Below are 14,282 nucleotides of genomic sequence, written 5' to 3' on the forward strand. Positions count from 1 at the left end.
AGCATCCCTGGGAAGATAGTGTCACTGATAAAAGAGCTCTATAATGGGATGGAAAGCTGCGTTTGAGTCAATGGCACATACAAAGGACAGTTTCCTTCCTCCACAGGTGTTCAGCTAGGCTGTGTTCTGTCACTATCATTGTTTAATATCAACTTAGATTGGTTGATGGATAAGCTTCAGGAGGCAGCTGTCGGTGGCATTGAGCTGAACATGATTCTGCTTCGAGATTTTGAATATGCCAGTGACATTGTCTTGTTGTCTTAGTTTGGTGAATCACTTCAGCTGATGGACAATCTGGTCAGGCAAGGAGCAGAAGTCATTGGTCTGCTTATTAATCTGGATGAAACTAAGTCCCTGGCCATTTCCATCAAACAGCCTCTCGCTCCAGATTACAATGAGCTTAGATATTAACCTGTCCAGACGGACCATCGAGCAGGTGGTAGCTGTCAAATATTTCATCAGCATCATAGACTGTCCTGGAGGATGCTCAAAAGAAGTGTATGCTCGTAAAGCAACTGCTGCTGCCATTTTTCAGGCCCTTCAGTGGTCTCTGTGAGGATATCATGACATCAAACTTGCTACAAAGCCATGGATCTATAGAACTACAGTTCTAGCAACTCTGTTTTATGGAAGTGAAAGATGGTGCCAACTGCCAAGGAAGGCTGAAGAACACCAGATTGACAGTTTTGATTCTTGTTGTCTCAGTCAGCTGTTCCATATCAAGAAGCAGGACAAGATCAGAAATGAGGATATTATAAGCCAAACTCAGCAACCTCCTCCATCAGCTCTGGTTCAGTTTCTCTTGGCTTTCTTAGTATGGATATAAAAAAAATGGAAGATCAATGAATTCTGAAGTGTATGTACCAAGGAATGCCACTACATGGCTGGCGATCACATAAGCACCAAAAGCGTTGATGGTGTGATATGATTGCCAGTGGTGGACGTATAATCAGACTATTTTAAGCACCTTGCTAGATTGATCTGGGGGCACTCAGTTTGCAAGGAGGCCACATACCTTTGGGATTTGCGATAATGATGAAATCTCTGTGTATGATGCCTTACTCATTGTGGTGTCTAGGCCAAATGGGCTAGGATATTGTGCATATTATTTGAGATTATTTGAACTTGACACAGTTAACATTGCCGAGAGATGTCATAAATGATTACACTATTGCACTGAATAGGTCAATTTGTTCATTGTTAATTGCAGTGTCAGTGCAAGTAACTAGAGAAATGTAATCCTGGTTTGTTCTGTGCAGTGTCTTAATGAAGCTCATAAATGGAATTGGGCCTGAACTTTACTGCCAGGTCTGAATTCAGGATATGAACAATCCCATATTTTAAAGGACCGGAATTCAGTGTTTATTTTCTCCCCATTAAGCAGAACTGGATAGGAACTGCGCTTTGAACCAAGATTCTGTGTCTGGATCCTGGGTTTTGGTCCTGGCCCAAAGCTACTCGCATTAGACTGCAATATTAAATTTCCTGTGCTGCCTATCAGAGAGCTCCCTGTTTGAACAGAATCTCAATCAAAACCCTAATGAAACAAGCAGCTTTAGTTAGGGTGACCAGATGTCCTGATAAAATCGGGACCGTCCCGATATTTCGGTGTCTGTCCCACGTCCCGACCGATCTTTGGTCGGGACGCATTTTGTCCCGATATCCGCCGGCAGCACTGTGTTTTTTTTTGCTCAGCCGGGGCAGGACTCAGCTTTTTTTTTTCCCCCCTCTGCCGGCGGGCACCCCACCCCCATGTGTCCCGATATTTTCTTCCCCTCATCTGGTCACCCTAGCTTTAGTACATGTTAAAAAAGCATTAGATCTTAACATGAATAAAACCAGCATCTGCCATTATGCTAACTAGAAGCAAACAAAAACATCCTAAACTCATTTCTTGTGGTGCCACTGTCACTAAATAGGGCATAGGACAGAACCCTGGCCCTTGGTGGTGTATTTCTACTGAATAGGAGCAGAATTTCTCATTGTATATTCCCTTGTAGATGATACTGGGAGAACTGCACCAGTCAGAGTATCACCCTCCCAGAGCACTTCTAAATGCTGAATAGTATTCAAGTGCCTCACAGTACTAAATAGAGTAATAGCTCTTTACAGTCATCTCATTTTATTCTGACCCTTGATCTTAAAGGGCTTTGGATTAAAAAGTAATCATTTTAAAGTACCTGTCATTATGCTTCATCTCCACTGTAGTCAAATGTCTAAACGGCAGATTTGCCAAGATACACTGCTGTCTAAGGCGCTGATCCTGCAAACATGTAAGTAACATTAGTCTTATGAGTAATCCCATTGAATTCACATGAGCAATGTACATGTATTGAGGTTCGAAGCATAAGGGCCTCATCCTTTTCCACTGAAATCAGTGGCAAAACTCCCTTTGACTTTGGCGGTGCAGGATCCAGCCCTTAGTGAGAGCAAATGCATGCTTTTTTTTCTTAATCACATTTTATTAAAAATAATTTTTTAAACTTCTTCAAACTATTTATTTGGAAGAGATTTCCCCCTCCCCCCCATCAACTACATATTATCCCTAATGATCCTCATGTCACATTCCAAGTATTTTGTATGCAGAACTTTTATAAGTTCTGAATATGACAAGGACTGACATTTGAAGATAAAAATGAGAATGGGGAAAGGAAGGTCCTGTGGTTAAAACACAAGGCAAGAAACAGACTGAGAATCTGAGCTCTGGTTCTAGCTCTGCCAAAGAACTCCCAAATGATCTCTGGCATGCTACTTGACAACTTTATGCCTTAGTTTCCCTCCCTGCAAAATGGAAATAAGAATACTTACCTACCTTAGAAGGGTATTGTGAGGATAAATGCATTAATGTTTGTTCAGTGCTTTGAGGACTTTGGGTGGAAGCACAATGTAATAGCCAAGTTTCATTATATGTTTTATTGTTATACTGTGGCGACATTCAGAAATGAAAACATACAATACATCTTAGTTCATTACCTGCATAACTTTTGTGATTTACAGTATGTTTTTTTCCATAGAAATGTCTGTCACTGTTCCAAATATTAATTTCTCTCAGTGAAAAGAAATTTTTTTTCTTGTCAACTGTTGAGAATAGGCCACTTCCACCTTAATTGAATTGGCCTTGTTAGCAGACACCCCCCACTTGGTAAGGCAACTCCTATCTTTTCATGTGCTGTAATATATATATACTGTACTGCTTACTGTATTTTTCACTCCATGCATCCGATGAAGTGCGTTTTAGCCCATGATAGCTTCTGCCCAAATAAATTTGTTAGTCTCTAAGGTGCCACAAGGAATCCTCGTTCTTTTTGCTGATACAGACTAACACGGCTACCACTCTGAAACCTTCTGGACCAGAGGTTCTCAACTTTTTTTCTTTCTGAGGCCTCCCCAACATGCTATAAAAACTCCACGGTCCACCTGTGCCACAATAACTGATTTCCTGCATATAAAAACAGGGCCGGTGTTACGGGGTAGCAAGCAGGCAATTGCCTGGGGCCCATGCCACAGGGGCCCCCACGAAACTACCGGGCTCAAGGCTTGGGCTTCAGCCCCATGTGGTGGGACTTCAGCTTTCTGCCCTGGGCCCCAGCGAGTCTAATGCTGGCCCTGCTTGGAGGCCCCCCTGAAACCTGCTTGAGGCCCCCTAGGAGGCCCCGAACCCCTGTTCTAGACTCTTTAAGGTCTTTTCCCCCCAACTGGTTGCCCTGATCTTAAACTTTTCACTCTCTCAAAACATTCTTAGTGTTTATTTCCTCTATATCTAACTTTCAAATGCTCTTTATACACATCTCAATCATATTTGGTAATTTATTTTTCTTTTAATTAACATGACTGATTTTCCATAGATCTCCATGCAGCTCTAACCCCTGAAAATCTTTCAGCTTTGTTGCACTCTTCTGTAGTTTTTTCCAAGTGGATTAAAATATGTTATAAAATACTATGAGCTGAGTGAATAACTGGTTTTTTTTGTTTGTTTGTTTGGTGGCCAAACGAAAAAAAAATCTAAAAAAAGTCAGTTTTTGCTTTGTTCCCCCCTGTAGACATGCCCTTCGTTGCTCATTGCACAAATTTGCAGGAGACCACTCTTTCAAACACCAGTGCCCTTTTATTTCCTTGTATTTTTCCACCACCACGTATATACAGCTTTATACAGTTCGCTATCAGGCAGGTAGCCCCTTGGGGAACAGCTTGCTCTTACAGCTAGCTGGGAGCAACAGGCCCTCTCTCCTCACTTTCCTGTTCCTTCCCTCCTACTTCCTTCCTGCTAGCTTTATAGGCCTTCCCCCATCAAGCTCCCAGGTGTTTCTCTTTTAGGGCTTTAATCAGCCACAGCCTGCCAGCTCCAATCATTTCCCCTTACTGGGAACTGAGCTAGTAGACTCTGAGCTAACAGGGGCTGAGTCAGTGCCTTTTGGCCAGCACTCTGTTATACCCCCACACTCACAGTTTTCAAGAAATATATATCTAGTTAATATCTAGAAAAGTAATTTCTAAACAAAAAGTTGGAAAGTGTTGCTTTTTATATCAATTCACCAAAAAATAAAAAATAAATTCATTTTGGGTCAATCCAGAGTTGTATATTTTTGGCAAATAAACTATTTGTCTGAAAAAATTTGCCCAGGGCTATATAATATGTAATGAAAATAACAACAAAATACCATTAATTGAAATCTAAGAATATTTATCCCTGAAGCAGGGTGAGAATGAACAAGACTCTCATGCAAAACTATACAGACAACTGATTTTTTTGTTTTGTTTGATGGCTAAACTGAAAATTTGGGGAAAAAATTGTTTCGGGTTGACACAAAATTAAATTTTTTAGATTACTTTGTGAACTCAAAAAGTCAGGAGAGAAAATTGTGTGGGGTCAAATGAGACATTGTCTTCAATCTGAAACAAATGTTTTGTTTCCCTTTTGAGGTTTTAAACCTTTTTTTTTTAGTATAACTGAAGTAAAATTCGAAATTAAAGGTCATTTTGAATAAAAAAAATCAAAAGGTTTTGTTTTTATAAATGTCAAAACAATGTTTTGATTTTTTTTTTAAATTTTCAACCAGTACATATCTCATGACTTTGTGTCAAATTTGCCAATGTTTCATCTGACCTGCATCTATGTTTTTTCATCCAAAAAAATTTGCCTAGCATTACTTGTGTGGACATTAAAATGCTTACAAAATGTAACCTTCTGCCACCATACTGTATTATTTATTTGTGTTGTGATAGCATCTAGAGGTCTCCGTTTAGAATCCTCACCACGTAGTATATTTAGAAAAGTGATCTATCACATTTATTTGTGTCTTCTGTAACACCAGTATATACCATCAGTGCCAAAACCTGCATTATACATTTTGGAAGAAATCTAAAAACGTTCTTTTCCAATCTAATGACGATGATAGCCTAATTGATAAGACATGAGACTGAGAGTCTGGAGACCTCAGTTCTATTACTGACCTGATGTGTGACCTTGGGCAAGTCATTTCTCTTCTGTGTGTCCCACCTTTTATCTGTTTTGTCTATACTGTAAGATCTCTGGGCAGGGACTGTCTCTTGCTATGTGTTTGTATGACAGCGATTTGGTCTCAAGTCTCACAGTATTTGTTGTTTTTCTTAAATCCCAGCTCTCAGAGTTATTCTATTATGTGAGAATCTTTGTTTACATTTAAACAAAAACTAAAAAATGTCTAGCCTCGTGTTTTCAGAGAAACGCCTGAAAATGTGAACCAGAAAAGCTAAAAAAAACCAAACCAAAGCAAAAAACAAAAACCAGAAGGCAAATAAAGAGCCCCACATTTATTTAAAAAAAAAACCACATGATTTTTATGCCCATCTCATGAGTTTTTAGTTCTGAGGTCTGTTGATATTGAAATATTGAATAGCTGCTCAGTAAGTGAGCACCATCTATGCTATGCATTCAATGAGGTGGGGTCTTGTGGAAAAAATAGAATGTGATCATGTAATAACATGTTAATTAAACTGTATCACAATACATACACACAAAACATACAGTAAAAGGGAATATTTACCTAGTATATTTAGCCTGTTACAGTGTAAAGTAAGAATCACATCTCTAGATGGCAGTGTTAGTTTTACAAATGATTTTTCTCTTCTGATTTTGCCTGTCTTGAATGAGAAATTCTTCCTTCATTAAACAAGGCAAATTACCTATGTGCTGTGCCTACCAAACTGTCCTGTCTGTCTATTCCTAAAATAAGCCTGTCATGCTGGCTGGAGTGGATTACCACTGTGAGTGCCTGCCTCAGGGCAGACTGTCAGAAAACGGGGCAGATGCCCCAAACTGGTGGTGTCTTCTACAATTAGATTTCACCAAGCCAGTAACAAATGTGAAGTAATGTATCACTATACCAGTCTTACCATGGAGTTAGACAGTCCCCTTCAACTCTCCAGCCTATTTTGCCACTCAGACAAACTGAACTTTGTGATAATGGTCACTTAAACCAAAAATCACACTACATCAGGTTTCTCCCAGTCCCAAGAGACCAGTCACTTGCCCCAGATCAATTTGTACTCCAGATCACACACCAAAGGTTTACTAGCTAAGAAAAAGAATGAGAGTTATTGAGAGGTGAAAGCATGTAAAATATATGTACAGGTGAATCACAGTTTGTAACTTCAAATGGTGGCCGTGATGTAATAAACTGCCAATTTCCTAAAAATCTTTCAGGGCTACCCAAAATAATTCTGGGGATTTCTGTCTTCTCATTCAATTATTCTGCCCTGTTAGAATCCAAACGGTCCAGAAATAAAGCATCTCTCTTTGAATCCATATTTATATCTTCTTTTCAGAGAAGATAAGCTGACAGTCTCTCTATCCACATTTACTTTTCCTTTGATGATGATGATGGGCAAGGAATGCACTTTGCACCTCTGACCTTAGGTCATCACCACGATGGACATTTGCTTTGGAATTAGCACCTTTTCCGAAAAAGTCCTTCATTAGCATTCCCCAAGGCTTCTTTGATGTCTGATGAGTTATTTAGTTACAGAGGTAACTAAACATTGTTTATTATTGTGTAATGTTTATTATTACATTGTAACAGGAACAGGTGAGTGAAAACAATGCATGTAACATCCCATTAGTTTTATGAAGTTTAAACACCCAAAACACTAATTGCTTTGATCTATACTAATACACAAGTGAATTGACCTGAATACACTCTGACATTACCTGGTCTGCTACTGTCACAAAGTCCACATGATTGAAATCACAGCTAGTTCTATTACAAGGCTGTTGTAATGGATTTCCCCAGACCCACTGACTGGTGGAATGGAAAGCGAAAGAAAAAGTGTTTGGGAGCATTGTGCTATATCTGCATTAAAGGATTGCTGAATTTAAAGACAATGTGGTAGTGTTTACATGAACACCCCATGCTTACACACTATTTTGCTTTAGTAGATAGACCCCTAAGCATAGGTTCTTATTTTTAGTTTAAATTTAGTTTATATTTTTTAAAAGGTTCTAGTCTAGGTTCAGGACTCCTGTGGTTGACATTGTGCCGCTTGGTGTTACAAATGGATTCCTTGTGGCTTTACTTATTTCGCTTGCTAGTGTACCTAAAGCTAAACGTTCATCACATGCTCCCAAAAGTGTAGGTTTGAGATAAGGAATTAGCAAATTTCAAGAAATGACTTCTTGGGGAAGAGGTAGTCTTCCACTTGTTTGAAGATAGTCTGCAATCTCCCCTCACTAAGAATCCAGTTCAGTAAAGCACTTAAGCATGTGAATTTGACTCATTTGACTCATTGATTTCACTTTTCAGAAACCACAGTGAACCGAAGTAGAGTAAGGGAGGGTTCATTAGGAGCCTGAGTTGACCAAACCATCGGACCTTCAAATACAGTTTTGCTTGTATCTGGTTTATATTTGAGGCACTGTTTTGTTACTTTTGTCTGAAATATTGCAGTTTGCCCACACTTAATATAAGCATTAATCTTTTTATTCTAGAAATTAGGCTGGCATTACTACAAGAATAATCTCACATTGTATTTTAGAATCTGTTGTGCAATCAAGAAGTGGCACACATGAGAGGAATAGTGTATATGGGAATACAGACCTTATATAAATGTTATTTATTTTTATTTTAAATTGGTTCTGTCTTGATAAAGCTTTAAAGTAGCTTTTCTCTATCAAGATGGATATTACCAAAGATAAGATGATGTATGGCCTAGTTGCTAAATTAAAAAAATTACCATAAATTGTCATGTTTGCAAGAGAAATGGTGACTTTGGGTCATAAAATGTTGAAATGTATCTTTAATCTTCTGATGGATGAATGTTGAGGGGCTGTTGGTTGCTAGAGTCTCTTTCAATCAGTTATTTTTTATAAGATTTTAGTTCACACTTTCCATAAACTGGTTAAATAATGTCATCTCAAGACCTTTTCACTGAGGCCATGACAGCTACTTCAGAAATGTTCTCTGGTCTGTATTTTTGATATTTTTGGGGATGTGGATGTCTCCAAATATTTTTTTTAATTGCTGGCTTAAGCAGGACTTTCCCAAAATTGACATTAGCTAAGGATAACTTAACTCGATTCTGATTAGAGTAGGTTGCATGGCTCCAAGATAGGCCTTGTTAAGTGATTTTTCCACTGCCTTGTACGGAGCTGCTGGAAGGCAGAGTAAACAAAGTTTGCAAACTATAAGAATCAACAGTGAGACCAAGAAACCTCACTTTTCAGGTCAACAAAACCACCTGAGGGAAGACTGACATTCCTGAAACCCTAAAGCTAGCTATCTTAGGGAGAGGCAGTCAAGACATCAACAAACAGGCTACACTAGTCTTTGAGCAGTCTTTCTGCAGCCAAAGAAGTGCTGTTCCAGCAACATCACCCTCTGGTACATTGTCTGCAGTTTCAGCTAGAGCCGGGGAAAATGGTTTTCCCGTTCGATGAAAATTTTCAAGATTTCAAATATTTTCCCATTTTATATCAGGACAAAAAGCAAGTTCTTTAAAATTTTTCACAAAAAGGTGGAGAGAGAATGAATAGCCACTTGCCTGGTAGTTAAGAGCACTCATTTGGGATGTGGGAGACCAAGGTTCAAGTTCCTGCTCTGAATCAGGCAGAATAGAGATTTGAATCTATATCTTCCACTGCCCAGCTGATTGTTCTAACCTCCAGTCTATTACTTATTCCGAGGTGGAGTTCTCTCCCAACGAAAAAATCACTGCATCAAAACATTCCTATCCAGCTCTATTTCCAGCTTCTATGCCAGGCCAATCCAGAAGACTTCCCTCTTATCTTTAGTATCTTATTTTTTCTTTTTCTACTTTTGTCTTTTTGTTTTTATTCACTTGGCGACATACTAGCCTTCTTATTCTTTAACTTTAGGATGCAAAAGTGCAGTTGTATGCGTGCATGCATTTGAGCACCGGTGAAGTCCATACAAGGAAGATGCCAGAAAAAAGTTCCTCCAGTTTAAACCGCCCTAACAATAATCTTATAAAATACTCAATAAAATGGGTTCTGTATTTTGTGTTTGAGTCCTAGGAAACTTAAAGCTCTCAGCTGTAAACTGCCAAACAAGAGTCTTCCATTTATCAGTGTTCTCTTAAAATCTGGATTGTAATATCTGAGGGGGAGAGGAGGGAGAAAGGGTTAGCTACCACACTAGAATTGAAATCTAATGAGGAAACTTTATAATTGGCTTTGAGGTTGTAGTTAAACATGAGATAATTTGATTTCAATATCAAAATATTTAACCCCAGCTCCAGGTTACAGATTAGATTGACATGGGTAAAACTCTATAGTTGAGGTTTGTAACCACCAGATAGCTACTTTCTTAGATTCCTTTTTAGAATTGATATGGATTAATTATTGGTTATATTTATTTGATTACTTTACTAATTGGATGATTTAATTCCAGTGCAACACTGATGCTAACCTGTTGATTTGTTTTTGATTTGATAGTTGCAATGCTTTACTTTTCATTTAGGCCTGGTCCACACTAACCCCCCACTTTGGACTAAGGTACGCAATTTCAGCTACGTTAATAACGTAGCTGAATTCGAAGTACCTTAGTCCGAACTTACCGCGGGTCCAGACGCGGCAGGCAGGCTCCCCCGTTGATGCCGCGTACTCCTCTCGCCGAGCTGGAGTACCGGCGTCGACGGCGAGCACTTCCGGGATCGATCCCAGAAGATTGATTGCCTGCCGCCGAACCAGGAAGTAAGTGTAGACGTACCCTTAGTATTACCAACAGTAGGTTAGCTGTAGTGATTTTTTTCCTTATCTTTATTTAATATTTTTAATAATTTACAAAACTGATACAGATAGATACAGACCGAGGAGTAAAAGTAAACAATGAGATAATCGTGGTCAGCCTGATAAGCAGCAGTCTCTGCGTACCAACAGCCTAACCTTTGTTTTCTTTACTTTAATTGCAACTTCAGATAACCAAACTATTTTGGACCTTTAAAGGTTTGGTTTGACTTTTAGCTGAAAGTTTGAGTCAGTTCTTATTCTGTATAAGTATATTCATGCATTCCTAAATTGAATGCATGGTCTACTGCTTCCTTTCTTTTATGTTCCATCTCTTCACTCTTGAATGCAAGTAATCTGGGCTTGGAGACTTAGCAGGTTTAGCTTCTTTATTTACCTCTTTTGGTGTAACACCTGTGTCGGAAGTTTGTTCTTTTCTTTGCTGCTGCTCCCTTGGAATACAGAACATGGTTTCATATTTTTCCTGCCGGCTCTGGTGAGCAAAAACTAAAGGAGAAATAGTTTTCCTTGCCTATCTGTTGCTTCCTCTCTAATTATGTTCCTTCAATGCACCTACAGTCAACTCCACCAAACCCTGGCTCCTTATAGATTTGCAAAATATTATTCGTCGTCTTGTTGGTTTTCATCAAGATTTTCTTAATCATTCTCTTATTTGTCATCTACGCTATACCTGCTTTTGGCATCAGCAGCACTGTTGATTTATATACCCCATATGAACTTATATTTTCCTTGATCACACCCTGAATTTCCTTGTTGTCTTTCATTTCTAGGGTATTTATTTCTCAGTGGTATTCATAATGAAATATTTTATCTAATACACTCTACTTAATAGCCCCCAAAATTAGCTCTTCACCCCTGATGGCCAAATGTTACATAAGCCTTTAAAATATGTGTCAAAGATTCTAATCAATCTCTTATGGAAATACCATATACAGTCAATAATTCTTCATTATTAAAAATAAAAATGGTACTTAAAACATATGATAAAGCTTGAAAATGATGGACGACATAAAACAGTGCAGAAAAATGATAGAAATAACATTAGGTTAATTTATTTAGGCTATCTGAAGTTTTCTATATCCTCAATTTTCAGGATTCAGCATTTTAATGCCCATAAATGATTGTTTATTGCTGTAAATTAACAACACCTTTTCCAAGGGACTCGGATAAATTTGAGTTTAAAATGTACATTAACTTCTGTGTTGTGATCAGATGCAATTGAGTTTTATGGCCAGAAAGGCTATGGCATAAGTGTGCTACTTGCTGAAGTTTCAGGTATTCTTTGAGGAGAATGTGAGTGAGGCTTAGGTTACCATGGCTGTCCACAGTTTTATTAAATCCATTTTTTATGAATAAGTAATACATCTCTGTATAAAATAACTACTCAAACAATTCTCTTTTAAATTCTCTTTTATAAAAAGAATGTATATATTGCAGGAATAAAATACCATTAAATTTGAGCAATTATATTTAGGAGAGTGGAGTCTGTTATTTTCTCATTTTTTGGTGTCACATATTTGTCAAGATTTCAGTAAATTGCCTCAAAACTTCCCATTTCTCCTCTGTCATCTTTTCACTTGCTTGAATATCTAGATATACTTTATTTAGCATTACACACATTTTCTTAAATTTTTACTTTTCCTTTAAATTAACCCCTCTGTCTTATCATTTTGGGGATGCAGCGAATGTATTTTCACACTTAACTAGGCTGTGGTATTAGGTCTTTTTCACAGAAGTCCTACTTTCACCTGTTTGATAATATCTTATGATTAAGGTCATGTTTTAGTCACGAGTATTTTTAGTAAAAGTCATGGACAGGTCACGGGCAGTAAACAAAAATTCACAGCTCATGACCTGTTCATGACTTTTACTATATACCTCTAACTAAAACTTGGGCTGGGGTCCATGGGTGCTCGGGGGGCTGGGTTGGGGACGCCGTGGGTGCTGGGGAGGTTGGCCTGGGACCCCCACTGGTGCTGGGGGGAAGGCGGTGGGCAGCATACAGCCTGGGACCCCCTCTGGTGCTAGAGGGGGAGCGAGTGGTGGCGTGGCTCGGGACCCCCGCTGGCACTGGTGCGGGGGTACGGGCAGTGGTGCGTGGCCTGGGACTCATGCTGGGGGGGGGGGGGGGGCTGGTCAGCAGCATGTGGCCCGGGCCCCCCGCTGGTGCTGGGGGGAGTGCATGTCTCTTCAGCTCCTAGGGGGAGGGGCGGCCAGGGGGGCTCTGTGTGCTGCTCCTGCCACAAGCGCCGGCTCTGCAGCTCCCATTGGATGGGAACCGCAGCCAATGGGAGATGTGAGCGTGGCGCCTGCGGGCGCGGGCAGTGCACGGAGCCCCCTGGCCCCTCCGCCTAGGAGCTGCAGAGATATGCCAGTCTGAGCCTGGTAGGGAGCTGGCTGCAGGGACATGCCGGTGGAAGCCAGGGAACACCCCTCCCCACCCCACCCCGGTAAGCCCCTGAGCCAGCACCGGCCGCTGCAGAAGTTACGGAGATCATGGAAAGACTCAGAATCCGTGACCTCCGTGACTAAATCGCAGCCTTACTTATGATACTTGATAATGATAAGGTAGATCTTACTAGTAATTGAAGCATTGAGTGGGATTTGGAAGATCTGGGTTCAATTCCTGTTTCTGACATAGACTTTCTGTGAGATCTTGAATCCCTTCATGCCTCAGTTCCCAATCTGTAAAAAGAGCAATGGCGTAGCCAGGTGGAGGGAAAGGGGGAGTGATCAAAGAAAAAGGCACTACCCGCTGCGGTGCTTTTACTCACCCGGCGGCGCTTTTACTGACGGGGCGGTGCTCCGGGTCTTCGGTGGCACCTCGGCGGCAGGACCTTCACTCACTCCGCGGGTCTTCGGTGGCATTTCCTTCAGTGCCGCTGAAGACACCCGGGGCTAGTGAAGGGCCCGCCGCCCAAGTGCCGCTGAAGACCCGGAGTGCCACCGGGTGAGTAAAAATTAAAAAGGCGCCAGGAAATTGAAAAGGAGCCACTTGTGCTCAGTGGGAGAGCGGCCGCTGCCCTGCTCCCCCCCGCCAGCTATGCTACTGAAAAAGAGGATAATAATACTACTTCCACTTTTTGCCTCTCTGTATGATTTGTAGTCTAAATAAACAAATGTGGATGCGCATGCGCACAGTGCCTGGCCCAGTGAAGGCCTGATCCTTGCTGATGACTATGTGCTACTGTAATTTCAATAAATAATATAAATTCACCTAATCTGATACCCTGTAACCCACCTGTCTTTTTCCTGGATACCTGTCTGACACATTGTAGAAATGTTTTGTTTTAGAGCCTTGTTCTTTTACTTACATTTTGGAAAGTTTTTCCACAGTCTGATTAGGTGGTGGTGGTGATTTTCAGAGATACAAAGTGATATATCTCTTTCAATATTTCAGCTGCTAAATGTGACTTTGAAACAGACAGCTGTGGCTGGTTTGAGACTCTTAGTGCAGATGGATTTGACTGGGTAAGAAGCTCCAGAAGTGCACTTCCATCTGCTTTTCAGAAACAAGCCCCACCAGAGGATCATACCTATAACAAATCCGAAGGTAAGACATAAACAGGTCATTGATGCTGATACACATACACTGAACTGCCTGCCATTAAATCAGGGGCAATAACCCCTGCTGAAATCTTCTGCATTACACTGGCTCTGTGTATGAAAAGTTCTTTTCTATTTTTTTTCCCAAACAGGTCATTTTATGTTTGTTCTGAGAAACAGCAGCAGCATTTCACAGGTTGCTCAAATACGAAGCCCCAAGTTCAACCAGGCTGGATCAGGTTGCACATTGTCCTTCTGGTATGAATTAAGTTTTATGTTAAATTTACGGAACATCTGACATTGCTTCTGTTGGACTGAAATTAAGGTTAGAATTTCCAGTAGTGTACGTCTCCCTCGGCAATATTTATTGCCTCCTCTTACTCTTTAGTCGCACAGGCTTTGTCGTAATCACTAAGCAACAATAAGCTGAAGCATTTGGAAAAACGGACCTGAGACACAGGACGGTTTTAGTTTTTGATCTTTAAGACATAATCCT

At 40.3% G+C, this 14,282-nt stretch overlaps 1 protein-coding gene across 1 annotated transcript in view; it reads left to right on the top strand.

Moving 5' to 3' along the window:
• MALRD1 (MAM and LDL receptor class A domain containing 1) overlaps window positions 1–14,282 on the top strand; it is a 378,194-nt gene that overhangs the window by 24,652 nt on the left and 339,260 nt on the right. Inside the window, exons 5-6 of the mRNA XM_065399653.1 lie at window positions 13,641–13,793; window positions 13,939–14,044. Coding sequence (XP_065255725.1) covers window positions 13,641–13,793; window positions 13,939–14,044 — 259 coding nt within the window. The remainder of the gene's footprint in view (window positions 1–13,640; window positions 13,794–13,938; window positions 14,045–14,282) is intronic.

This window comes from Emys orbicularis, chromosome 2, assembly GCF_028017835.1.
Source record: "Emys orbicularis isolate rEmyOrb1 chromosome 2, rEmyOrb1.hap1, whole genome shotgun sequence".
NCBI classification, from domain to species: Eukaryota; Metazoa; Chordata; order Testudines; family Emydidae; genus Emys; species Emys orbicularis.